The sequence below is a fragment of the Hyperoodon ampullatus genome (genome assembly GCF_949752795.1).
Source record: "Hyperoodon ampullatus genome assembly, chromosome: 18".
Taxonomy (NCBI): domain Eukaryota; kingdom Metazoa; phylum Chordata; class Mammalia; order Artiodactyla; family Ziphiidae; genus Hyperoodon; species Hyperoodon ampullatus.
Genome location: NC_136931.1, coordinates 54,594,186 through 54,622,109, shown reverse-complemented (window position 1 = coordinate 54,622,109; position 27,924 = coordinate 54,594,186). Strand labels below are relative to the sequence as shown.

At 52.5% G+C, this 27,924-nt stretch overlaps 1 protein-coding gene across 3 annotated transcripts; it reads left to right on the top strand.

The window, feature by feature from the left end:
• Positions 1-209: 209 nt before the first annotated feature.
• SLC8A2 (solute carrier family 8 member A2) lies at positions 210-26,428 on the top strand (the record flags this gene model as incomplete). Of its 3 annotated transcripts, none has more annotated exons than XM_079723684.1 (9): positions 210-887; positions 5,679-6,343; positions 12,190-12,612; positions 17,201-17,304; positions 17,453-17,470; positions 18,867-18,991; positions 19,295-19,394; positions 24,024-24,302; positions 26,052-26,428. In XM_079723684.1, 9 exons carry the CDS (start codon positions 210-212, stop codon positions 26,426-26,428), a joined length of 2,769 nt encoding a protein of 922 aa, XP_079579810.1. The 3 variants fall into 3 exon arrangements, with proteins under 3 accessions (XP_079579810.1, XP_079579809.1, XP_079579811.1); XM_079723683.1 differs by having other exon boundaries at positions 5,664-6,343; XM_079723685.1 differs by lacking the exon at positions 17,453-17,470.
• Positions 26,429-27,924: the final 1,496 nt, after the last annotated feature.

Here is a 27,924-nt window from a genome sequence, read left to right as displayed (position 1 = left end):
CTCTGCCTGGCGCTCTCTGTGTCTCTTTGTGACCCTGTCTCTTTGAATCACTGTCTCTCTTTGGCTCCCCCAGTCTCTCTCCTCCCTCTGTTAGTCCTCAGCTTCTCCCCCATCCTCCGACCCCAATGAACCTTGACTCCTGAGCAACAGGGAGGGGTTTGCTCCCCTCACCCAGACTTCCTCCTCCCCCACAGGACCTGACCCCCTCCATGGCTCCCCTGGCCTTGGTGGGGTTTGCACTCCTCCTGGGGACTCCCCCATGCTCAGGGGCAGCCACCCCGACCCCCTCCCTGCCACCTCCCCCAGCCAACGACAGCGATGCCAGCAGCATGGAGGGCTGCCAGGGCTCCAACCGCTGCCAGCCAGGGGTCCTGCTGCCCGTTTGGGAGCCTGATGACCCGTCGCTGGGGGACAAAGCAGCGCGGGCCGTGGTCTACTTTGTGGCCATGGTCTACATGTTCCTGGGTGTATCCATCATTGCCGACCGCTTCATGGCATCCATCGAGGTCATCACGTCCAAGGAGAAAGAGATCACTATCACTAAGTCCAATGGCGAGACCAGCGTGGGCACTGTCCGCATCTGGAACGAGACCGTGTCCAACCTCACACTCATGGCCCTGGGCTCCTCGGCCCCTGAGATCCTGCTGTCTGTTATTGAGGTCTGCGGCCACAACTTCCAGGCGGGCGAGCTGGGCCCGGGCACCATCGTGGGCAGCGCTGCCTTCAACATGTTTGTGGTCATTGCCGTGTGCATCTACGTCATCCCAGCCGGTGAGAGCCGCAAGATCAAGCACCTGAGAGTCTTCTTTGTCACCGCTTCTTGGAGTATCTTCGCCTACGTCTGGCTTTATCTCATCCTTGCCGTCTTTTCCCCGGGTGTGGTCCAGGTGAGCAAGGACCCACAGACATCTCCTTGGTGCATGTATGTCAGCAAAATCCAGAGGGGTGGCTCCCCAGGCTTGGAGAGTCAATGCTTGTATTTGCAGAAATGCATGCTCACATCTGAGAGGGCCGCCAGGTATGGTTGTGCAGGTCGCGCACTGCACAAAGGCATTGGGCCAGAGAGGACAAGTTGGGACTGGAGTCCAGTGGGTGCCCCCAAGCCAGGTCTGGATGGCACTGCAGGTCCTGGAAAGGGCTCACCTGCGCAGTATGGGGTGCCATTTTGCAATATGCCCATCCAGAACTCTCACAAGGGGGCCATATGTGCTAACAGAGCCCTAGTGATCTGTGTAATGCATACGACAGTCTAGCCAGGTATTTGCCAGGTATGGTCACACATGTTTTCCTATACTCCCTGCCTTTTGCATAATTTATTTCCACTCTGGCAGTAAGACATCCCCCATTTGCATAATTCGCCTTGCACTTGCATAATCCAGCCTTGTGTCTTCTGACAGTGCCAACTTGGGTAATTTGGTGTAACTTGGTGCAACTTGCATAGTTTACCCATGGACTTTGCATAGATCCATGCCCACATCTGCGTAATCTAGCTCTGTATTTGCCAGATATGCAGTCGTGGTTTGCATAATTCATTCATTATTAATAATTGATTTCTGATGTTAGGATAATTTATGCCACTTCACTGTAATTCATACTCACATCTAATCCAACCTAGGTATAAACCCAGCCCACTGCAAAGACCACTTTGCATAATTTAGTCCAATAGTGAGACAAAATTTAGACCCACAGCTGCATAATTTACACCCACATTCACATAATCATTTGCCTCTCATTTATCCAGTGTCTTAACGGGCATACTGCTTAGTCTTCCTTTAAAACATTTGCCCAATTTATTTCCCACAGCCCCCACGACCACCACCTACATTTGCATAATGTATTCATGGGCCTGGCTTAATTCACACACGTGCATAATTTATTTGAGCCTAACCAGGATTCCTTCACACATGCGTATAATATACTCATCCATATCTGTCATGTTTTGCCAGTTATAGTTTCTTTCCAGGAAGGATCTAAAGTTAGAGCTATAAAAATTCTTTGCAGATGATATCAAGGCAGATCCGGGGGATTAGAAACCACAGTGAGGAAAAGGGGAGATGGTAGCACCAGAAAACAGGGATGAGACAGTTATGTGATTGACTCACTACTGTAATGCTGAGTTTCCTGGCTGCCATGGCAAAAAGTACAGAACGATGCTTCACACGGTTCTCAGGCACTATTAAAAAAGGATGCTAGGGCTTCCCTGGTGGCGCAGTGGTTGAGAGTCCGCCTGCCGATGCAGGGGACGCGGGTTCGTGCCCCGGTCTGGGAGGATCCCACGTGCCGCGGAGTGACGTGGCCCGTGAGCCATGGCCGCTGAGCCTGCGTGTCCAGAGCCTGCGTCTCCGGAGCCTGTGCTCCGCAACGGGAGAGGCCACAGCAGTGAGAGGCCCGCGTACCACAAAAAAAAAAAAAAAAAAAAAAAAAAAAAAAAAAAGTTGCTATTCCGACTTAGGTTTTCAAAGTGGTCCCTGACAAGGATTTACACCGAAACTGTGAAAGGAATTTTAGACACCATGGGTGGGAGGTGAGATAGGGATGGGATAGGGAGAGGGAGAGATTTCCCCTGAGAAGGAGCTGGCTCAGACATAGGGAAGACAGTGTAAAATGCCACAGCTCTGGGTAGAGAAGTGGCTATGGAGGATCCCTTCAGGAGTAAATGGAGACCAGACTTTTGGGATGTTTTCATGAAATGGCCAGACTTATGGGATGTTTTCATGACATAATCGAAAGAACGGGCATGAGCTAAAGATGATGCCAGTCCCTCCTAGAGGCAATGAACTGGAGTAGTGAGAGATGGGTCTAGCTCTGGGTTTTCTCCGGAAATGCTGTGTGACGTCAGGCAAAGCCTGTACCCTCTGGACCTCCGTTTACACATCTGGACCATAGAAGGGGTTGAAGTAGACCATTGGTTCCTGACCCTTCATATCCAATCCTCCCTTTTTATAACAAATTTTTTATATCCCCTTTATTCTGCTGGTGTGAAATTCTTAGCTAATAGGAGAGAGGTTTTCTAGCCTCAGAGTTTGGTGCCTGGACTCTGGAACCCGAGGCCTGGGTTCAAATCCCATCTCTGTTGTTTCCTAGCTGTATGACCTTGGGCAGGTTCCTTACCTGCTCTGTGCCTCAGTTTCCCCACCTGTAATCAGGGGGTCATCCTAGTACCAGCTTCAGAGGGCTGCATGAGGATCAGTTGAATTGCTACATGTGGAAGGGCTTAGAGCAGCGAGCCTGGGACAGGGTAAATGTGAGCTCGTCTTCCCGTTAACAAACTTCCCTACACTGGTTGGCTTCCCAGAAGTCAGTATAATGCCCAGACCGTGATATAAAGGAAAGTAATATCTAATAGAACAATCTGCATTTCTACATGTAAACGCTTGGGCATGACTACCTTCAAAGGCATGACGAAGAGCCAGATGGTGGCATCTACTTACATATAATGAACAAGTTGGGGTTTAAGAGAAAAAAAAAAAATCAGAAACCATTCCCAGGCACAGAGACCAGCAGAGGAGCGGGTAGCCATGAGATTGAAATCAGGCATATTCAGCGTACATTAAACCATACAGGAAAATACTTCATACAGACATAAAACAGAACGGAGTGTAGACTCCAATGATCATAAGCAGGGTTTTCGCCGACGTGAACGTCCAGTGGGAGGTTCTGAAGTCAGGCAGGACGTGGGACAATTCTGCATTGTGTGGGACTGTCCCATGAGTCGCTGGATGTCACCAGGCTGGGACCATATCCCCCTCCCCAATTATGGTGGCAACCCATAAATATCCCTAGATCTGTGACAAGCCCTCTTGGGGGCGTTCTAGCCACTGAGACCTGAAGGTGTGTCTCGGTCCCCTCCCAGGGTGGGCAAGCCGGTGAGCCCATTTGCAGGGGATGCCCTAGAAAGCAGATGTGAATCTATCAGAATCACCTTTTGTTTACCTGCAGGGAAGAAAGCCCATCTCAGGCGTTTGAGATCTCTCTTCTGATTAAGAGAGAATCGCCCACAGCATATACAGTGGCCAGTTCAATGAGCACAAGGCAAGAGTTCATTTTACAGCTTGCGTGGAAAATTCAGTTTCTTTTCACAAACCTGCTTGGTGGCTTTGTGTGGTACCATTTCCAAGTCCTGCTTTTCCTCTGAACCATCAGTAAACACAGCGACAAGGGCCTGTGGCAGTCGGAGCTTAAAGATCGTTCCCCTACCAGGCTCATTTTAAATATACCTCTGGGGCCATCTGATTTGTAAATACTCTTTAACCTTTTCTTCCTTATCTTTAATGAGAAAGGTAACATATGAGTCTTTACATGAATATTTCAAGGCGAACTGTCAGGTGTTGGTGGATGTTTCCCGCACATGCCTGGGCCTGTGCCAGACCACAGGCAGACTGAGTCCCAGACCTCAATGAGCCCAAGATAATAGCGCTAGTAATAATAATAATGGTAATGGTCATTTCATGTTTTGTGTATTTGCCATGTGTCAATAACCAACAAGGCTAAGTGCTAGGGGAACATAAGCTCATTCAATCATGGGGATGTCCCCATTTTACAGACAAGAGGCTGGGCCAGGCATTCCTCTTCTAGAACCAGGATCTAAACTCAGCATTGCCTTGTCTCTCTGGGGCGGTAGCATGTAAATATGGGAACTCGCTTTATGAGGCTGTCAGACAACGAGCCAAACGTGGGCTTCTTTTAGAGTCAGAGTCCTGTCCCTAAGGGCCAAACAAATCCTAAGGAAGGAGAATCTGGCAAGGGCTGTATGCACTGGTGGGGTGGGGTGGGGGGGAGGGAATACGACAGTTTGGGGAGGTGAACAGAGGGCAGACCCTGGGTGATGGGTAGGCTTTGGAGAAGTGGAGGCATCCCGGGTGAGGAGGGGCAGAGGGGAAATGGAGCAGGGAGAGAAAAGATAGAGGGAGAGAGAGGCAAGAAGAGACACCAGCTCTGCCCCTGGACAGGGGCTGGGACCACACGGTGGGGACGTGCCTCTGGCTTGGTGATGGCTTAGTATGTCTGGGGATAGGATGTCTGGGTTCCCGGCACTGGGGTAGCTAAGTGTGGCTCTCAGTGTGACAAAAGGTGGATGGATGGATGGATGGATGGATGGATGGATGGATGGATGGATGAGACCAGGAGAGAGACAGGAAAGGCGGGGGAAGGGGGGGGACATAAAGAGAGAAGAAGGGTGGGGTGGGAAACTGTGAAGAATTTCATGAGAGAGAGAGGTAGGTATCTACAAAAGATATGAAAGAGAGACAAGGATTCAGCGGCAAGAAGACAGGAAGACACAGAGGGAGAAAGATAAAAAACCAACTGACATAGAGGATGAGACAGAGGCAGAAAGAGACAACGACCTAGAGAAACAGAGAGAGCGAGATATGGGGAGAGGCAGGGAGGAGCAGAGACAAGAGCCAGAGAGAGAGACAGAGACAGAGATGGAGGGAGATAAGGGAAAAGGGGAGAGACAGAGACACGAAGAGAAAGGGGGAGAGTCAGAGATGAAGAGAGACAGGAGAGAAGCAGAGACAGAAAGCCAGATGGGGACAGATGCAGGAGAGAAGGACGCGGGGAGCGCCGGGTGGTAGCCGGGACGGGGCTCTGGGAAGAGAGGCGCCGGGAGGCGGCGGGCCGGCTGCGAGCGCGCCCCCTCCCGGAGCGGCGGTCCTGACCCGCGGGGCCGCCCGCAGGTGTGGGAGGCGCTGCTGACCCTCGTCTTCTTCCCGGTGTGCGTGGTGTTCGCCTGGATGGCTGACAAGCGGCTGCTCTTCTACAAGTACGTGTACAAGCGCTACCGCACCGACCCGCGCAGCGGCATCATCATCGGCGCCGAGGGCGACCCCCCCAAGAGCATCGAGCTGGACGGCACGTTCTTGGGCGCCGAGGCGCCGGGCGAGGTGGGCGGCCTGGGCCCGGGGCCCGCCGAGGCCCGCGAGCTGGACGCCAGCCGCCGCGAGGTCATCCAGATCCTCAAGGACCTCAAGCAGAAGCACCCGGACAAAGACCTGGAGCAGCTGGTGGGCATCGCCAACTACTACGCGCTGCTGCACCAGCAGAAGAGCCGCGCCTTCTACCGCATCCAGGCCACGCGGCTAATGACGGGCGCGGGCAACGTGCTGCGGCGACACGCGGTGGACGCTTCGCGCAGGGCCAGCCCGGCCGAGGGCTCCGGCGAGGACGAGGACGACGGCGCCAGCCGCATCTTCTTTGAGCCCAGCCTCTACCACTGCCTGGAGAACTGTGGCTCCGTGCTGCTGTCCGTCACCTGCCAAGGCGGCGAGGGCAACAGCACCTTCTACGTGGACTACCGCACGGAGGACGGCTCCGCCAAAGCCGGCTCCGACTATGAGTACAGGTGGGTCCCGGGCAGCGCTCCCCGGCCCGCCTGGGGTGGGTGGGCAGGGAGGGCTGGCTGTTCGAAGGTCATAGGTTCCGCCACCCAGTGGCCTCCAGGCTCCCCAGTCTCCTGGCTACCTCTGGCGCCCATCCTTACTTTGCTATGGGCAGACCTGCAGTATTCATTCATTCATTCATTCATTCACTCTTGAGAGTTTACTTTGTACCAGGCACTGTTCTAGGCATTTGGCAAACGCTGCTGGACAAGGCAGACAGCGGTGGCTGTCCATCCACCACAGGCTGCTCCTCCCATGTCCATGCTCTACCTGTGCATTCTTCTGCTTGACACTCCACTGTGTTCATTATTATAGCTCCATTATATGTATCATACCCGGTAGAACAAGTACCCTCCCACACACCAATTAAAGTAAAAATGTTTATTGAGCACCTACTATATGCCAGGTGTATACCCTGGTGAACAAGACAGCTAAGGTCCCTACCCTCAAGTTGCAATAAGGTTATAAACTATGAAACATATAAAAACGTCAGGTGATGGGGGAAAATGAAGTGGGATAAGAGGACAGACAGTGTCCAAATTGTCTTTGGGTCTTTGGTTCCACCATAAAGCTACGCACTCTTTGCACCCTCCTGTGTCTCACTGCCCCAGTCCCTCTCCTCACCCCTCTTTGAGCAGAACTGTGATCTTGTTCAGCAACTCCTACTGCACGCCTACTAGGTGCCAGATGCTTTTTAAAAAAATTTTATTGAAATGTAGTTGATTTGCAATGTTGTGTTCATTTCTGCTGTACAGCAAAGTGACTCAGTTATATATATATATATACATTCTTTTTCATATTCTTTTCCATTATGGCTTATCACAGGATATTGAATATAGTTCCCCGTGCTATACAGTAAGACCTTGTTGTTTATCCATCTGACAGATGCTTTTTTAAGGGGCTCGACAGAGAACAGTAAAGAAGATAGGTAACTTCTGTGCTCTCATGGGACCACGAAATTCTTTATGTATTTGTAGTTCTGTACTACACAGTAGTTCTGTAATACCACACTCTTTCAAGAATTATAGGTTTACAGTATGTTTCGTTATGTTAACTGATGTGCAAGTCTCCCATGGTTTTCTATAATAATAGCATTTATTGTGTGTCTTCTATGTGCCAGAAACGAATCTGGGCAATGGAGACCAGCAGTAAACGAAAGACGTAAAAGTCCCTGCCCCAATGCAGCTGACATTCTCATGGGAAAGACAGGCCATTAGAAAGTATACATTCAACACATTAAAATATCAGGGAGTGGTAAGAACAGTGAAGAAGAATAAAGCAGAATATGGGGGAGAGTGTTGATGGCTGAGCTTTTCATGGGTTCCACCTGCAAGTTGAAGCTGAACTGTTCACAGATCTTTGGTTCTGCCCTCAGGCAGCAGCCAGCCCCTCATCCGCGAACTCTTCTCTTTCTGGGATGGAGGTCCCTGTTTCACAGATCTTTACTTCCACCACTGTGCCTCAGCAAAGACCTTTGGTAGCCCAGGCTCCCCTCTGCCCCGTCATATCTACATATCTTTCCACTGCTTTGGGCATTTGTAGGTCTTTCCCTCCACCTCAGTCAGTCCAGGATCCTTTAGTCTGCCCATCCTCATCCACCTCTCCTACCCTGCCCCTCCGCAGCCTTCCCTGAATGGAGCACAACTGTTCACGGATCTTTGTTCCGTCATCCTGTAGCATGGGATCCCTTTGGCTACCCATGACCTCCTCCCTCCATCCTCTCTGCCCATCCTACATCTCCAGCCTCCTTCGACTGAAGAAAAGGTATCCACTATTTGGGGGCTTGCTGTGACTCAGTCTAGCCACCATTCCCCTCCTACCCACACCTCTGGGTCTGCATTGCCCCCATCAAAGCCCCAAGCCTTTGCAGAAGGAAGTGAGTACACGTGTCACCTGCTGGGATCAGAGGCTGCCTTCTCACCTGCCAATGACGTCATGAAGGAGATGTTTGAAGTGAAGGAGTAAATGCTGTTCAGTGGTCGAACCAAAGAGCCAGGAAGAGTTGACACCTTCCTACCCATCCCTGTTCTCCCAATGCAGTTGATATTCACAGGCCTGGCATTGCTTATCAAGGCAGCTTAGGTCCAGGACTGGGAGGGAGGACACCTGGGCTCCAGTCCAAGCTTAGCCCTGCCCCCTGTTCCTTGTGTAAGTTCCTGCCTCAGTCTGGGCAGACAGGGCTGTCATGTACAGTTGTTGAGGTTGTGCAGTGCACAAGAGCAGCACATCTAAGAAAGCGCTATTCATATAGTGGACATTGTAGATTTCTGTGTCTATTATGACAATTTCCAGATTCGTGGAAATAGTGTCTTGAAGAAGGGGAGCCGTTTTCTAATTTGCCCACAGGTATCACTAGACTATGGTGGTCCTGTGGGGTCTTAGTTTCTCCAAATTAATAATGATCTCTGAGGCCCCCAAACCGCACAGCTCTTCCAAGACTCTGAGATTTAAGCCCCTATAATCCTAACACGCTAAGGGTCTAAAATTCTAAGATTCCAGGTTTCCCACATTTTGATATTCTAATCTGTACCCCAACCAGTCTCTGATCTGATGGTTCTAAGATTTTCATTTTCGCAGATTTTGTGCACCCAGTATTGGAACATGAGTCTTGTGAACCTAGCCTTCTATGATTCTGATATCTGGTTTCTAAAATCCCCATGTTCTTTTTCTCCCCAACTTTCTTTCTTCTTCATTTATTTATTTATTTATTGGCTGCATTGGGTCTTCGTTGCTGTGCGCAGGCTTTCTCTAGTTGCAGCGAGCGGGGCTACTCTTCGTTGCAGTGTGCAGGCTTCTCGTTGCGGTGGCTTCTCTTGTTGTGGAGCACGGGCTTAGTTGCTTCGCGGCATGTGGGATCTTCCCGGACCAGGGCTCGAACCCGTGTCCCCTGCATTGGCAGGTGGATTCTCCCCAACTTTTTATTTTGAAAAATTTCACACCTACAGAAGGGCTGCAAATATAGTCTGGTGAGCCCTCATGTAACCTCCACCCAGATTCACCAACTGTTCCTATTTTGTCCTGTGTGCATTCACTCTCTCTCTTTAATATATAATAATATGTTTTTTGAGATGCTACTCTATTTTTTAATTTTTATTTTATATTGGAGTATAGTTGATTGACAATGTTGTGTTAGTTTTGGGTGTACAGCAAAGTGATTCAGTTATACATATACATATATCCATTCTTTTTCAGATTATTTTCCTATATAGGTTATTACAGAATATTGAGTTCCCTGTGCTATACAGTAGGTCCTTGTTGATTATCTATTTTATATATAGTAGTGTGTGTGTATATTAATCCCAAACTCCTAATTTATCCTTCCCCCTCACCTTTCCCCTTTGGTAACCATAAGTTTGTTTTAGAAAAATATATAATAATATTAATAACTGTGGCACCTTATTAGAGTGAGTTGCAGGCAGCATGGCCATTCCCCCATAAACATAAGTGTGCATCTGCTAAGAATAATAATATTCTCGTCCATCATCACAATACGATGGTCACGCTTAGGACATTGGATACTGAATCAATATTATGATCCAATCTACAGTCTATGTTTGCATTTCCCCGGTTGTCCCTATCTCACCTTTCATGGCTGTGTCTTCACTCCCTCTCTTCCCATCCAATCTGGAACCACGTGGTGCATTTGGTCATCATGTCTCTTTCACCTTCTTCAGTCTGGATCGATCCCTCAGCCTTTCCATGACTTTCATGACCCCGACACTTTTGAAGGCGTTAGACCACTTACTAGAACAAGACTCAATTTGGGTTCATCTAATATTTCCTCATGATTAGATTCAGGTGATGCACTTTGGCAGGAAGGACTCCATGGAGGTGATGCTGTGCCCTCCTCGGCGCATGGTGCCGGGAGGCACATGACGCCCACGTGTCCCGTTACTGGTGATGTCCAGGTTAACCGTTTCGTAAAGATGGTGCTAAAAGCCCAACATTCTACTATCCCTTAAGTTTCCGCTTCTAACACGCCATTACTTTAGGATTCACTAGTTAGCTAGTGCAGGTATCACTAGCTAACTTTTGTTGAGTGTTTCCCCCGTATTAACTCAATCCTTATAACACTCCCATGAGGTAGACAGGGTTATTACCTCCATTTTACAGATGAGGAAACCGAGGCTCAGAGGGCTGCAGAATCCTAACTGCCTGGAGATCACACAGCTGGCACAGGTCGGCCCACCCAGCTGGGTGCCTTAGCCACCATGGATAGCGCCCCTAGGCTGACGGCTGCCCCAACGTTGAGGCCTTGTTCGCTCCATCCATCCAGGTCTTGTCATCCAGTTCTACCTCTGCCAGAATCTTGGGGTCTCTCTGCCCCTCCCACGGGGGGATAGGGGGGATATTATAGATTTTTGACATCTGTTAACATCCCAGAGTCATTTTGATGTCTGCAGCCCTGCCAGGAGGAGCCCACTCATTCCCTGTTCCCTCAAAGTTTCACCCTGACTCAGGCCCTGCCTCGTTCCCTCCCCCACCCCATAACAGAACATCTTGCACGTGCTTTAGAGAGTTACACAACTGACGCTCTTTTAAACCTAAGCCAGTTCACGTCCCTCCTCTGCTCGGAGGCCTCCCATGGTTCCCATCTCACTTGGAGTAAAGGCCAAAGTCTTCACCGTGGCCCACCAAGGCCCCATGACATCTGCCCGTTCCCCTGCTCCCTCAGATGCAGCCACACTGGCCTCCCTGGTGTTCCTCAAACACTCCAGGCTCACTCCTGCCTCAGGACATTTGCACTGGCTGTTCCCTTTACAGGAATACTCTTCCCCTGATATCCTCCACGTGGCTCCCTCCCTCAGGCCTCTGCTCAGATGTCACCTCCTCAGAAAAGCTTTCCCTGACCACTCTAACACAGCCCCTTCTCCTCACTCGCTACCCTCTTTCCTCTATTTTCTCCAGAGCATCATCACCACCTGACATTATATGTTTTATTATTCGTCTCCTGCACTGGAACAGAAGCTCCACCAGGGCAAGGATTTTTCTCTGATCTGGTTTGCTGCTGTTTCCCCGACACTAAGAACAGTGCCTGGCACACAGCAGATGCACAATACATATTTGTTGGATGAATGAACTGTAATTAAATCCCTAGATGTGTAGTTGTCACTGTGATATGGCTCTGCCATGGGGCTGTTCCCAGCATTGCCCAGCAGTGTATACACTCTGGGAGTGTATGTTGAATGACTGATGATGCCAAGTTGAGGAGTGTGGGCTTTCTCTTGGGTATACCTGGGAGCACAGAATGGTTTTTATGAGAAGCATGGCAAGGTCAATTCTGGGCCCTATGTCCCTGCTACTGAAAGTGTGGTCCATGTACCAGAACCATTCACATCCCTTGGGCGCTAACTAAAACCGCAGAGTCTTGAAACCCAGGCGCTACTGAACCAGAATCTGCATTTTAACAAGATGCCCCAGGGAATTCGTGTGCACCTGGAAGTTGGAGAAGCGTGGCTGTGGACCACTCCACGCTCCCTCTCCACCCTGGGACTTTGCATGTGCTGTGCCCTCTGCCTGGAGCTCTCCTGCCCACTAAATCTTCTCCCATGAAGCCTGCCCTGATCTGACCTGCATCATCAGATGATGATGTCGGGAGAGGCCAACTCTGTCTTGTTCTCCCTCTGCATCTCCTGCCCCGGAGCCCACCCTCATTCACCCTCAGTATTACTTGCCTGTCCACCTTTATATCTGTAAGTTCTTCCGTGGTGCGACCCCCTCCTCTAGGAGGCCCCCCCCGACCCCTCCCACCTCCCCCACAGCCTTTGAGCGACCTTCTCCCCTTTCTTTCCTCTCTCCTCCACCGCAGCGAGGGCACTCTGGTGTTCAAGCCGGGCGAGACACAGAAGGACCTGCGTATCGGCATCATCGACGACGACATCTTCGAGGAGGACGAGCACTTCTTCGTGCGGCTGCTGAACCTACGCGTGGGCGACGCGCAGGGCATGTTCGAGCCCGACGGCGGCGGGCGGCCCAAGGGGCGGCTGGTGGCGCCGCTGCTGGCCACCGTCACCATCCTGGACGACGACCACGCGGGCATCTTCTCCTTCCAGGATCGCCTGCTGCACGTGAGCGAGTGCATGGGCACCGTGGACGTGCGCGTCGTGCGCAGCTCGGGCGCGCGCGGCACCGTGCGCCTCCCCTACCGCACAGTGGACGGGACGGCGCGCGGCGGCGGCGTGCACTACGAGGACGCGTGCGGCGAGCTCGAGTTCGGCGACGACGAGACCATGTGAGCGCGCCAGTCGGGCAGCCCGCGGGCCGGGGCAGACCGCGGGCCGGGGCAGACCGAGCGCGGCCCGCGAGAGGGGCGGGACCAGGACGGGACTGTGCCCGGGCGGGGCGGGGCCTGGATGGGCGAGGTCGAGAAGTGGGTGGACCTCGGAGAGGCGTGGTCTTGGAAAGGGGTGGGGCCTTGATGGAGCCTTGCTCTTGAAACGGAGAGGTCAGGGGAAGTGGGACAGGGCCCAGGGAAGAGGTGAGACAGGGGAGAGGAGGGAGGAGACTGGAGTGACGGGGCGTGGCCAAGATGTTGGGACGGGATGTGGGCGGGGCTTGGGAGAACTGGGCTGGTTTGGGGAGAGGAGAGTGGGACCCCAGGAAGAAAGGCCAAGTGAGGAGAGAGGAGAGGAAATGGGATGGGGCCTGGGGAGAGGAATGTGGAAGGCTTAATTTGTAGAAGGGAGGAGTGTGGCCTGAGGTTCCTTTCGAGGTGGGAAGGTGTCTGTGGAAATGGAGGGCGAGTGGGGTCTGGGTAGGGACTCAGGGAAAAGGACAAGGACAGCGGAAGAGGGCGGGGTCTAAGGAGATGGGGCGGAGACTGAGGAGGTGGATGGGGGAAGGGGTGAAGCTATTGGGTAGGCGGAAGAACCTGGGGGAATAGCAGGAGACCTAAGAGGAATGTGGGAGAGGCTTTGGGAAGAGGCCGAGTAGGAATATGGGGGCCTAGGAAGAGACACGGGAAACTGGAGGGCTGGGATTTGGGAGGGTGGGGTGGAATCTCGGGAGGTGAGCTGGATACACATGAATACGTATGTAGACACACAGACACAACCAACACGCACACCAGCACATACGGACACACACAAGTCAAAGACAGAGTCAAGGCTGTTCTCACGCCCAGACACCCGGCCACCCCTTACACAGATGCCCGAGTCCCCCCCCATGTGTGCTTGCAGCCTCACATCCCCCTCCCCCTCCCCCCCCACCGGCCGCCTGCCTGGGAGGCAGAAGGTGCCTCCCCTCCTTTGCCCGCTCCCTTCCGCCCCCGCACGCCAGTCTGTCTCTCTCCTGCGGCCGCCCACGCGCCTCCCACCTAGCAGAGCCCTCACCGCGCTCCCCTTCCCTCTCCGCCTCCCAGCTTCTGTGGCTTGGCCTCCCGCTCAGCTTCTCACTGCTCTATCTCTCCATCTCTCCGTTTGCGTCTCTGCGTCTCTCGCTCCTGGCACCTCCCCTCCGGGTTTCTGTTAATCTCTAGATCTCTGTCCCCAGTATCCAGCTAGCTCTCTGACTCGGGTTGTATTTCAGTCACGAACTCTCGATACCTTTCCATCTCTCTCTCTGTCTGACTTGGGTTGAGAACTTAGGTTGGGGGCTGAGGGCACCATTCCAGGCCCCATGTCTCCCACCCAAGAGGCCGAGGGGATGGAGGGCGTTATCTTTCTACTTGTTCCAGTCCTTCTTGTAGTCTGTCGCTTCCAACCAACTTCCCGCCTGCCACCACAAACCCACAGGCCCTCTCCTCCCCCGCATGACTTCCTCAGGCTGGGACACCCTCTGTCCCCCACCCCCGCCCAAGCTTCCAGCTGTGGCTTCGGGAGACGGAGAACAGGAGGCTAATTAGCGTTTAGGGAAACACATCCTTCCTCTGACAGGCAGGCGCTAATTAGAGATGCTTCGAAGAAGCTGGGCTGGAGGGTTGGCCCCAGGCAGGATCAACACAGAGATGGAAGAGAGACACCCAGAGATGGGGTGGCGGGGAGATATGCAAGAGAGAGAGACAGACAGAGAGGCACCCAGAGACAGAAGAGACCTAGCGAAAGAGAGACAGAGCCAGAGTAAGGGAGAGTCAGAGAGAGAAACAGAGAAGAGAGAGAGAGCACGACAGACAGAAAGACACAAACTTAGAGATACCAGGGAAGCCAGAAACTGAGTGACAGAGGCCCATCAAGAGAGGGAAAACGGGATTGGGAGACTGAGATGGAGGAAGACCAAAAGGAAGAGACATGCAGGGGAGATAAAGAGAGACATTCTTCTCACTGAGAGGAACTCAGTGGGACTCAGGGAAGGAAAGGTCCTCCTGATGCTGCAGAGAGAAAAGAGTTTGGGTCAGCAAGAGAGGATGGGAGACAGGATAAGAAAGAGACTGGGTCTGCAATTAGAGTGGAGTTCCCAGGAAACGAGGAGGGCAGGCGTGAGGATGACAAAATGTCAGGCTGGGGAGGAAGACTGTTTCCTTTTTAAAAAATAATTAATTAGTTTTTATTTGAACTATAGTTGATTTATGATATTGTGTTAGTTTCAGGGGTACAGCTAAGTGATTCAGGTACATGTATATGTATATATACGTATATATATTCTTTCTCAGATTCTTTTCCATTATAGATTATTACAGGATATTGAATATAGTTCCTTTGTGCTATACAGTAAATCCTTGTTGTTTATCTATGTTATATATAATGGTGTGTATCCGTTAATCCCATACTCCTAAGGCTATTTCCTTTGATCTCAGGAAGTCCTGCCCTTGTCTAGCTCGAGTCCCTCTTGCTGTCCCTTGCTACTTGGGTTTCTCCTCCTTTTGGGTCCCGTGAGGGCACACTTGTCTGGGCGCCAGTTGGCGCGTGTGTCACTGCGTGTCAGTCACTGCGTGTCAGTGGATCACGGCGTGTCTGCGAGAGAGTGAGCGTCGGAGGTGTGTGTGTATCACCCTGTCAGTGTGTCAACGTGTCAATAGCTGTCTGTGTGTGTCAGGAGACCCCCTCCTTGCTCTGGTGTTTCAGCACCGCGGACAGCTCGCAGCCCACTCCTGAGGTGGGGGGCACCCAGTTTTTCCACCCACAGAAAATTTTAAATATCTTGAGACTGGGAGTGGGTGAAGGTGGAAGTAGGCGTATGTCTCCACGTGACCGTCTTGTGTGCGTCTGTCTTTGCATGGGTGTCACTGTGTCCTGTGCGTTCGTGTGTTGAGATAGGTCTGTTGCAATCAACAGACCCCTTTGCTTAGATTGTGTTGACTTTGGCTATTCCATTCTGTTCCATTCAGTCTCTCCGACACTGACAGACGGAGATGGGGAGAGGAGGACACAGAAAGAAAGGCAGAGAGCTGGGGAGAGACTGAGACAGAGAAGGTCAGAGAGATGGAGAGAGAGAGACACAGAGAGGCTGATAGATGGGCAGAGAGACAAAGGAAGATTGAGAGACTGTGATGCAGAGAGACGTTGAAGGGAATAAGCAGACACCAAGGGGCATAAAGAGCGAGGTGTAAGGAAGGAGAATCTACATGGAACCACAGCAGGGGTCTTACACGTTGGTGATGTCGCCCAGGCTGTGGAGGGGGTGTCGTGCTAGTTGGCATCTGGTCCGTGTGATTTTGCCACTGCATAGGGAATGGCTGCGGGGTATGATGGTGTGTGGGTGTGGGCGGTGTGATTGGCTGTGCTTCCACTGCTGGGTGACTGTGTGGGCTGGGTGTTTGTGTTTCTGGGTTCTGGGGCCAGGCCTTGTGGTTCCTACAGCTGAAAGAGCTGCTAGTGGCAGAGCTGTGGGCTTTGGGGGGTTGTGGGTCTTCATAATAGAGGGGGGTCCGTTGTATGCCTGAAGGGGATGGATAACTTTTGGCTGTTTCTCCCCGCCCACCGTCCTGGTTACCATGGCAGCGGGGATGCAGAGAAAATCAATCAGCCCTCTGTTACACCGAATGTGGTCAGGACAGGGAACAGGAAGCCAAGGGTCTCCCGGACTGAAAATTTTGAGTGAACAGCTGTTTATGGGGGGCACACTATATGGCAGGCACTGTTCTAGGCGTTGGGGATACAGCAAAGAACATAAATGAACAAAGATCACTGCCCTGGTGGAACTTACATTTTAATGTGACGAGGCAAATGGCAAACAATAAACAAAATAAACACATTAGACGGTGTGTTAGAAGATTATCTGGAACAAGGAAGCCATAGAGCAGGGGAAGGGGGCCAAGCGTGCTGGGGTAGGGGTAGGGATGGATTTCAATATTAAAGAATGCGGTGGGAGTGGGTCTCATTGAGAAAGAAGGTAAAGTCTGAACAGAGAACTGGAGGAGCTGAGGGAGTGAGCATGGGGAAACGGTGTTCTAGGTGGAGTGAACAGCCTGTGCAAAGGCCCTGAGGCACAAGCAGGCCTGGTAGGTTCAAGGAAGAGCGAGGAGGCCAGCGTTGCTGGAGGGAGTGAGCGAGGGTGAGAGGGCTGGGAGGCCAGAAAGGGAACAAGGGCCAGATGGCAGGGGTTCTTGTGGGCCATTCTTGGGTCTTTGGCTCTTATTCTGGGTGAGATGGGAGCCAGGTGAATGTTCTGAGCAGAGGAAGCACCCAATCTAACCTAGGTTTCATCGGGATGCCCCCTCAGCTTGATACTTAATACAAACTCAGTTTCGTCCGATGCTTCTGAGCTTGTTTCTGTCAAATGGGGATAAAAAGAGAGCCTCCCCCTCAGGGGTTGTTGTGGACATTGAATGAGATTCCAGAGCCTGAGATGGAGCGAGTGCTCAAGAAACTGGGTGGCTAATGGGCGGGTTATTGGCGATTCAGGGGGAGGGAGTCTTACGCTGCGTGCCCTCCCTCTCTGCTCAGGAAAACTCTTCAGGTGAAGATAGTTGATGATGAGGAATATGAGAAAAAGGATAATTTCTTCATCGAGCTGGGCCAGCCACAGTGGCTTAAGCGAGGGATTTCAGGTACGGAGTGATGGGTGGGCTGCGGGAGAGGTAAGGGGTCCAGGGTGGGGGGACCCTTGGAGGCTCAGTTGTGGGCAATCCTTCAAGCTCGTGGATCTGAGCTTCCCAGGGAAGATCTCACCTTCTCCCTGTCTCTGTCTCTCCCCAGCTCTGCTACTCAATCAAGGTGAGTGGAGTTACTTCCAGACTTTGGGGGGGGGGCACTGGAGGGAGGGTCTTGGGGGTGGGTCAGTGCCTCAAGTTCCCCTCAAGGTCAGGTTTGAGGCAGGCAAGGTCAGGTTTGAGGCAGGCTGCAGGTGAGATAAATTTGGTGGAGCCAGTGTGAATTGGGGGTGACAGACGTTTAAAGGCCAAGATCATGTTTTGGTTGTAGTTAAGATGGTGGTGGGGAGTAAGTATAGAATCCAATTTGGGTTTGTGGTGGGGTCAGAGGGAACCAGGTTTGAGGTTGGTTAGGACTGGGTTGAGGTTGGGATTTGGAATCAAGATTAGGAACTGGGTCAAAGCTAGAATTAAGATGGAGATTGGCTTCTGGGTTTGTGGTGGAATCCGATTAGAACGGGGGTCAGATTTAGGTCAAAGCTAAGGTCGGAATTTGAGGTGAGTTTGAGGAATTTGAGGGTAGAGTTGGGGCCAAGGTCAGAGATTGGGTGAGAGTCGGGACTAGGGTCAGGGGCTTGGAGATAGTGACAGAGTAGTTTTGGAGCTGAGATCAGAATTGGGGTTTGAGGTTAAGATTAAGGATAGACTGAAGATTATATTAGTCAAGGTAAGTAATACACGCTACTATAACAAATAGGCCCCTAAATCCCAGTAGCTTAACACAATAAAAGTCATTTCTCACTCAGGCATAGTTTTCTGAGACTGTTCCTGGTTGGCAGGTGGCTTTCTTATGAGAGTTAGGATTGGGTTGGTGCTGGGCTTGGAGCAAAGGATCAACATACTTCGGGGAGGTCAGTGAGCCCAGAGCCAACTGTAGATGGTCTGGGTCCAAGATTTGTACCAAAACCGGGAATCCCCCTGTCTCCTCACCACCTCAGACACACTCTAGGATGTTTTCAGAGCTTGGATATAAAGACCAGCCCTCTTCCACAGGGTGGTGATGGTAAGGACGATAGTGGTGATAATAATAAAGTAACATTTTTGGTTATTGTGTGCCAGGCACTCTTCTAAGCACTTCACATGAATTAACTCCTTTAACTAGGAGTTAATAGGAAACCACCCTATGAGGTAGGTACTGTTATTGTGCCCGTTTTACAGATATGAACTCTGAGGCACAGAGAGACTAAGGTATTGTCCAAGGTCACACAGCCCCCACCACATGAACCTCAGAGCCCACCAACTGAACTTCGTGGACCAGCCCATGGGAGCTGGCTCTCAGGTTGGGGAGGGTGGTGGTGATCAGATGGGAGGCAGGGGCAGGGTGGGGAAGCATCACCAAGGAGGCGTCCCAGAGAAGAGCAGACAGGGTTTTCTTTATCAATGGGAACAGGTAGTAAAGGCATCGCAGGCCCAGGTACGTAGGTCTCCTTGGAGTCTAACTCCCATCCCTCATGCTGCAGGGGATGGGGACAGGAAACTGACGGCTGAGGAGGAAGAGGCTCGGAGGATAGCAGAAATGGGCAAGCCGGTTCTTGGGGAAAACTGTCGACTGGAGGTCATCATTGAGGAGTCGTATGATTTTAAGGTGATTTTCTGGGACCTCACCTTCCTGGAGTCTTGCCTGGGTCATTTCCTCAGGGAGAGTCCAGGAGGGGATCAACCACGAGGGTCGCAAGGGAAGGGCACCCAAGGTCCGAGGCCACCGTCTGTGTCCCTCCATTAGCACCATGGACAGCACACGCTTCCCTTGTCCCTTCTTGCTAGAACTGGGATGTGGGAGGTTGAGGACCCCTGGGCATGGGGTGTGAGCCCGCATCCCCAGTACCCTTCGTGGGGCTGCCCTGGGGTGATCATGGGCCACGATCTCTCCCCACCCTCTCATCCCCAGAACACAGTGGATAAACTCATCAAGAAAACGAACTTGGCTTTGGTGATTGGGACCCATTCGTGGAGAGAGCAGTTTTTAGAGGCAATTACGGTGAGCGCAGGTAAGTGGGAAGGGAGGAGAGAGGAAGAAACAAGGGAGGGGTGGAGAGACCAAGAGACAGAAGAAGAGAAATGAAAGGGAGAGGGAAAGAGGGACATGGAGAAAAGGACGGAGAGCAACAGAGAAGAGAAAGAAGACAGGAAAGACACAGGGATACTCAAAGAAAAAGACTAAGAAACAGATACAGAAAGACAAAGGAAAAGATAGGGAAAGTATACAAATAGGAGAGATAGACACGCAGAGAGGCACACAGAATCCCAGAGAAGGACAGAGATGCGGAGAAAGTACGAAAGGTGTAGAAAATGAAGACGCAGTGGGCCAGAGAGAGAGAGAGGCAGGTAGACACACAGACACAGAAAGTTGGTGGAGATGGGCAGAGGTGGAGAGCTGTGAAGCGGTGGAATCCCAGCCCGGGCTTTCTCCTGGCCTCAGGTAATTGGAGGGTGGAAACAGGTTAAATGGCATGGCCCCTCCACACAGCCTGGGTTCCTCTGTTGCTATGGAGACAGTCTCCAGGGCACCCAGCTCTCCCACCTGAGCGGGTTCGCACCCCCTTAGGCCTCAGACAGGCTCACACTGCCCCCCTGTGGCCAGATATATGATGACATGGATTCACAGACACAATCTTGGAGATCAACACTGGCCATCTGCGATAGGAATTGGGGAAACTGAGGCCAAGAGATATAAGTGGGACCGGCCTGAAGTCCCTCAGGGAATCCAGAAAGGACCAGGGTGGAACTCAGGACTTCTTTCCCTTGAATAACATCAGGTTTCCTTCAGGGAGGCCAAGCTGGTGGGAACTGAAAACACACGAGGAATTGTGGGTGGAAAGAAACTGGTCGGTGGGATCAAAAGAAACCAGGCGGGCTTCCCTGGTGGCGCAGTGGTTGAGAGTCCGCCTGCCGATGCAGGGGACACGGGTTCGTGCCTTGGTCCAGGAAGATCCCACATGCCGCGGAGTGGCTGGGCCCGTGAGCCATGGCCGCTGGGCCTGCGCGTCCAGAGCCTGTGCTCCGCAAAGGGAGAGGCCGCAACAGTGAGAGGCCCGCGTACCGCAAAAAAAAAAAAAAAAAAAAGAAAGAAACCAGGCATCAGGGATGGAAAAGTACCCGGTAGCAGGCCTAGAGACACCAGATTGTAGGCCTAATAGAAATGGAGTGGCATCTCCCTCTGAAGCCACATTCTTTCAACATCTACTTCTGAAGGATCCTCTGGACCCGGTCCTATACAGGGCCATTGCTGGGGACAAAGAAGTGATCATGACAGCTCGGGACCTGTCCTGACAGAGCTCACTGTCCAGTGGGGGAAACAACCTGTCACAAGAGAGTGACAACCCAGATCGGGCAGGACTGGGACGGGGTCCCCAGGGAGCTATGGGAGACCACATCGGGTGTCTGACCCAACTTGAAGGTCAGGGAGGGCTTCCTGGAGGAGGAGCCTTCTGATCTGAGTCTTCAAAATAGGAATAAGAGTTAGCCAGGAGGAGGGAGCCAGGCAGAGGGAAAACCAGAGTCTGGAAATGTGCAAGATTATGGCACATTTAGGGAGGGTGACTGGTTTCAGGCATGAAGAAAAGGCATGCGATGAGGCATGAGAGATGAGCAGGGTTCAGACCCCAAAGGCCTTAGAGGCCACAGGAGAGGGCTTGGGTGTCATGTTAGGTGCAGTGGGGGAGCCATGGAGCTTTTTTCTTTTCTTTTCTTTGTTTTCCTCATGGAGTGTGTTTTGAATGAGGGGAACTCCTGGAAGTGGAGACAGCCTGTGGGAGGAAGAGGGAGAGGGTGGGATGGGGCGTGAGTTGAGGCTGTCAGAACTGGCAGGAGATGCGTCATGCAGGGTCTGAGAGGATGTGGTGAGGAATTTGAGCTTCAAGAACAGTGGGGAGCCAGAGAGGTCCCTCTAGGGGCTTAGTGAAGGTAAGAGGGTTGCATGAAACTGAAACTGTGGGTGTGAGATGGTGGTCGTGGAGGCCAGGCGTCTATAGAAAGCAAGTGATTAGATCAGAGGAAGTAGTAGAGGAAGAATAAAACCATTATGGTAATAATAACAGTAATAATCATCGCGATGATGACAACGATGAAGACAGATTGAGTGTCAGGCAGCTTTGAAGTCCACTTCCTGTACGAACTCATTTAATGAATGTGTCCCGAGTACCTGGGTTGGGGCTTGATCATTTTGTACTTTGTTCCTTTTGGTTCCTCACGTGAGCACAGAGCTTTTTGAGGTGCTGAACAAGGGTGGTTCTCGCTTCCTTAGGGGATGAATCATGTCCCATCTTGCACTTAGAGGTGATTTTGTATTTCCTTTACCTCCCGATGGAAAGTTCTTTGCAGGCTGGACTTGGTTTCAGGCATCTTTGAATTCCCCCGCCCCAGGCACCAGAAGGGGCCTTCAACAATGGCTGCAGCAATGACAGTCACAGTGGAGATGTGTCAGGCCCCACAGAGAGCACATTATATGGCCCGACTCGTGCAGTCATCACAGCCCCCTCCTGAGGCAGGTCTGATTATTATTCCCATTTCTCAAATAGACATTCAGAGGCTCAGACAGGTTAGGACACTGATTCAAGGTCACACAGGGTTTGAGACCAAAGAGTCGGCTCCAGAGCCACAGGCATACCCGTGAGGCTCCCTCTAGATGGGAGAGGCTGGAGAAGTCAGCAGAGGCCAGAGCCTTTGGGTACTGGAATGCCAGGCTCAGGAGTGTGGGCCTGGATCTGAGGGCAATGGGGAAGCCAAGGCAGGATTTGGAGCAGGCAGGAAGAAGCCCCAAGAGACGGAGTGATAGCAGCCCCCTCCCTCCCAGGGGTGTGTCCTCCCTGCTCTGACCTCCCCCATGTCTCAGTATGGTCAATTAGGGATGCGTTCAGTGGCAAACAACGGAAAACTCGACCGTAAGTGGCTTAAGCACACTAGACTTTATTTTTTCTCACGGAACAAAAAAAATCTGTAGGAGGCAATCAAGAGTTAGCAGCAGGGGCTTCCCTAGTGGCGCAGTGGTTGAGAGTCCACCTGCCGATGCAGGGGATGTGGGTTCGTGCCCCGGTCTGGGAAGATCCCACATGCCGCGGAGCGGCTGGGCCCGTGAGCCATGGCCGCTGTGCCTGCGTGTCCAGAGCCTGTGCTCCGCAACGGGAGAGGCCACAACAGTGAGAGGCCCGCGTACTGCAAAAAAAAAAAAAAAAAAAAAAAAAAAGAGTTAGCAGCAGCTCAGTAATGTCATTAAAGGCCCAGGCCCCTTCTTTATTTCTCTTTTCCATTCCCAGCTGTTGTCCTCGTGGTTGCAGGACGGCTGCTGTACCTCCAGGTGTCAAGTCCACATTCCAGGCAGGAAGAAAGGAAGCAGGGAAGCAGGAAGGGGAAGAGTGCCTGTTGCGTTTGAGTTTCCAGTTCTAGTTTCCAATTGCATTTTACTTGGGGTCGCAGCAAAAACATTTTCTTTGTGATGCAACATGCAGAACCGAGAAGCCTCACAAACCACGTAGTTAAGCATTTACAAATTCAACCATTTATTTCTTTAACAAGCCAAGTGGCTAAGTGAGCTAGAAAAGTGGGAAAGGGATATATCACCTGAATCCCCAAATCCATCAGTCTCTCTCTGCCTCCACTGCCACCAGCTGTCCTATGCTCCCTGACATTCTAAGGAACCATTGGGTGGGACCGTGGAAAGTGGCTTCATGATTTGGTGGCTGGTCTGGCTTTTATTTCCTGACTCGCTGTGAGCAACTGGTCAGGGATTACAATGTTTCTTATCAGTATCCTTCCAGATGTAATTCGTGGCACACTCAAGTGTGTTCATTGCTTCTCATTCATTGCTTTCTGCTTATGTTTCAGGTGAGGTAGGAAGACATTTCACTTGCACTTTCCCATTACACAAGTCACTGCAGGTCAAAAGTGGGTCAAATTCGGTCACAGTAGGTGACACAAACAGCTCTAAGGATGATGCATCCTTTACAAATCTCAGAAAACACATCTATAACAACAGTCCCCCTATCAGGAAAGCTAGAGCTTTCCAGAAGCCCTCTGTTTATGTCTCATGGCCAGACTGGATCACACGACCACTGCTGCAAGGTATTCTGGGAAACCAAGTATTTAGCTGAGGACCTGGCTGCTGTTGGCTGCATGGAATTCTGGGAAAGTGAATATTTTTATCTGAGGACAGTGCTGTTGCTAGCCTCAAAGGATTCTGGGAAAGTGACTAATGTTAGCTGGGCACATGGTTCTCTCTAAGCTCAGGGGATTCTGGGAAAGTGAGCACCTTTAGCTGAGCATGTGGCTACTGTCAGCTGCAATGAATCAGAGGAAGTGAATATTTCTAGCTGCAGACCTGGCTGTCAGTAGTTGTAAAGGCTTCTGGGAAAGGCATATCTTTAGCTAGGGACATGGCCACCCCTAGCAGAAGGGATCCTGGGAAACTGCATATTTTTATCTGGGCACATGGCCTCCTCTAGCTTCAAATGATTCTGAGAAAATGACTATTTTTACCTGGGCCCATACATTCTCTTAGCTGCAAGGGATTCTGGGAAAGCAATTCGTTGGGGACTGGCTGCCTAGAAGTTGAACAAAAGGGAGGCTCTGTAGGCGAGGAAGGAGGCATGGGTGTGTGCCCCAGCTGGGTCGTGTGCCCACAGGGGACGAGGAGGAGGAGGAGGACGGGTCCCGGGAGGAACGACTGCCGTCATGCTTTGACTACGTCATGCACTTCCTGACGGTGTTCTGGAAGGTTCTCTTCGCCTGCGTGCCCCCCACCGAGTACTGCCACGGCTGGGCCTGCTTCGGTGTCTGCATCCTGGTCATTGGGCTGCTCACCGCCCTCATTGGGGACCTCGCCTCCCACTTCGGCTGCACCGTTGGCCTCAAGGACTCTGTCAACGCTGTCGTCTTCGTGGCCCTGGGCACCTCCATCCCCGGTAACCCCTCAGGAGACCACTTGTTGGGGGAGTGTCTCAGAGAAGCCAGGCAGGTGGACCCTAAGAGAAAGGCCCTGCAGAAATAAGGTGGTGGAATCATACAGAACCCATATGGTGGGTCCCTTGGAAATAGGCAGGTGGGTATAATAGAAACAAGGCAGAGGGAACCCATGGATTCAATATGTGAATTGAATCCTCCCCAAAAGCAAGCAGGTGGAATGTCCCATAGAACTAAGATGGTGGGAAATGGTAGAGACCAGATGATGGATTCCAGGGAAAGAAAGTGGCAGGACATTGAAGAGACAGGTCTTGGAAGGAGGGTCCCATAGAAATAAGGTGGGAACTTCATAGAAACCATGCAGTGAGTTCCACAGAAACAAGATGTTCATTTTCCCTTTCCTCCCCCTGCCAAGCAACCAGATGAAAGATTCCATAGACCTTTGTTGCTGGGCATGATAGGAACCAGGCCAATGAATCTCAGAGCTTTAACTAAGATGAGAGTCAGAGTAGAACCCACATGTTGGAGGAGGTGCCATAGAAAGAAGATAGTGAGGCCTCAGAGACTACAGTGTACGTGATGCCCTCTTTCCCCAAAATCTGAGGGAGCGTCCCTTAGAAAGCAGGTGGAGGAGACTGAAATTCCTGTAGGAGGGAGGAGACCACGCGTGGAGGCAGACGCCTTGCTTTTCCACATCAATGTGTTCACCAGCCAGGTGGCGGCGCTGTAGGCCCAGACAGCAGGTGATGGGTCCTGTAGAAAGCAACCATTGGTGAATGGGTCTGTGAAGCCTGCCCTCCACACCAGAGACTTGCAGTCTTGGCAAGATGTTCAGGAATGGGTGGAGGCCAGAGAAGCGAAGCCGTATGCTTGACAGAAGCCAAGTGGGGAACTGATGGGCAAGGGGTGCCCCGTGGCTGGGGCCTAACATTTATTTTGTCCAGCCGGGTGGCAATGGGGTAATTGGGCCGGTAGAAACACAGACAGTGGGTTCATGGGAAACAGCTAGTGATTCCCAGCAAAAGCAGGCAGCAAGCCCCATAGAATAGAGTGGATTCCACAAAAATCAGGTAGTGTGTATGTCCCACAGAAAGCAGATTGAGTCCCACAGAAAGCGGGCAACAAGTCTTGTAGAGAGCAAGCAGCAGACCCCATAGAACATAGGCAACGGTGCGGAATAATAGAAACTAGGCAGGGGGGCCCATAGATACAACATGTCAACTGAATCCTCCCCCAAAGCAACAAATGGGATGTCCTGTAGAACTAAGGCGGTGGGAAACGGTAGAAACCAGACGATGGATTCCATAGAAAGAAGGTGGCAGGGCATTGAAGAGACAGGTGATGGGAGAGGGGTCTCATAGAAATAAGGTGAGGACTTGATAGAAACCATGTAGTGGGTCCCATAGAAGGCAGGCTGAGCAGGCCCCATCGAGGGAGGCGCTGAGTTCCAGAGAGTAGGTAGTGGATCCCACTGGATGCAGACACGTTCCATAGAAAGCAGGCAGCGGGGCCTGTAGCCAGCAGGCACAGAGATGGCGATCGACTTTGCCCCCTGGGTGGGGTCAAGGGCACAGAACTCCAGGAGTGGGAGGCGAGGCCCGCGCGACACTGGGGCGCGGAGTCTGGATCCTTGGGCCAGCGGGGTGCTGGTGGGTCTCTGGGGAGCAAGTGACTGACAAAGCCAGGCGGATGCTCGTGGCGGGGGGGGGCCCGCAGGGCCCCCCTGACCCGCGGTGTCTCTGCCCCTGCAGACACGTTCGCCAGCAAGGTGGCGGCGCTGCAGGACCAGTGCGCCGACGCCTCCATCGGCAACGTGACGGGCTCCAACGCCGTGAACGTGTTCCTGGGCCTGGGCGTGGCCTGGTCGGTGGCCGCCGTGTACTGGGCGGTGCAGGGCCGCCCCTTCGAGGTGCGCACCGGCACGCTGGCTTTCTCCGTCACGCTCTTCACCGTCTTCGCCTTCGTGGGGATCGCCGTGCTGCTGTACCGGCGCCGGCCGCACATCGGCGGCGAGCTGGGCGGCCCGCGCGGCCCCAAGCTCGCCACCACCGCGCTCTTCCTGGGCCTCTGGTTCCTCTACATCCTGTTCGCCAGCCTGGAGGCTTACTGCCACATCCGGGGCTTCTAGGGTCCTCCCCAGGGACTCGGCCTGCCCCCCGAGACCACCGCCTCCGTGCTGGACTGGCTCTCCTCTGTCCTCCAGAGATTCAGCCTCCTCTCCTGGGACTCGGCCTCCCTTCCTCCTGGGAAGCCATCTCCCCCTCTCCTCGGTCCCCACTTACAGCCTCCTCCCTTCCCCTCGGGAGCCTCCCCAGGGCCTCCTGCGAAGAACAGCCCCCTCAGTTACCTGCAACTCCAGCCCGTCCGTCCCTGTGCGTTACTGACTTTGTTACTGGAGCAATTTCCACCTCTAGGCCCCTCCCCAGAGAACCCTCCCTCATCCTTAATCCTCTATAGAGTCTCCCATGTGTCTCCCTAGACACCCAGCCTTGCTCCATGCCATAAGTCCCCCTTCCTCTAGAGGACCGCCTCACCACTTCCACGGACCTGTGCCCCAGGGCCTCAGAACTCAGCCCTGCCCGGGGGGGCCCTTGAAGGAGGCTGATCCATCCCAGGAGGTCACAGATCTCAGCCCTTTCCCCCAACCCTCAGGGAGCTCTGTGGACTTCGGGGGATGGGGGAGGAACAGATGGGCATGTGCACAGGGGGGGCACACCTTCCCTGATTTCTCCACTCAGGCCCTTGGGAGGACACTAATTCTCAAGGCTTGGAGAAGGGAGGGGGAAATTTGGGGTTCCAGAGCTGGAGGAGGCACATTTTGGACCTGTAACTTCTCACCTTCCAGCGCCCTCACTTGCCTCCACTACCTCTGAGAGCCCAGCCACGCCTTGGAGGTGGTGGTGGTGGGGGGCTATGTGTGTACATAGTGTGTTTGGGGGAGCGGGGACGTGGGAGGGTGCATGACTTGGGGAAAGGGTGACAGACTTTTCTACTGAGAGGGCAGCAGACTCCCCCAGCCGTGAGAACTGGCTTTGGGGAGGAGGCCAGGAGTCCAAGGGAGTGCAGCCAACCTCCCCTGACTATCTAGAAGGCTCATTTTGCCCTCAGTGCCAGCCAATCCGGGCAGGACCCTCGAAGAGGAGACCGAGGGTCCCAGAGGACCAATGCTACAAGCCAGCAAATGCTGCCACATCTCTGCCTGATGGGGAGCAGGGGCGGGTGGGAGGGTGGGACTGGGGCCAGGGGGTCTGGGTGGGCATTTTTAACTTTGGAGGCCACCTGTCTGTTGGTCGGCCATGTGCGTTTTCTTACTGTTGATGTTTCCTGCCCAAAGGACACACTTGGGGTGCGAGGAGTGCTGCCCACTTCTTGGGACCCTGAGGATGACCCCGCAACCCCCGTAGCACTCTTCTTCCCACAGGTTTTTAGAGTCCTATCGTCCTGCTGTGCATCAGCCCCAGCATCCCAGCCCTGTTGCCCACTTGCCTTCTCTACTCCTAGCTCATCAGCACCAGTTGCTGTCTCTTTTCTTTGTGATTTCTGTAAAAGTTGCCATAAAACTTTGAAATTCTGCCTGGAAATACAGCCTCCCCGTGGGAAGTTGGGATTCACGAGGGGAGTGCT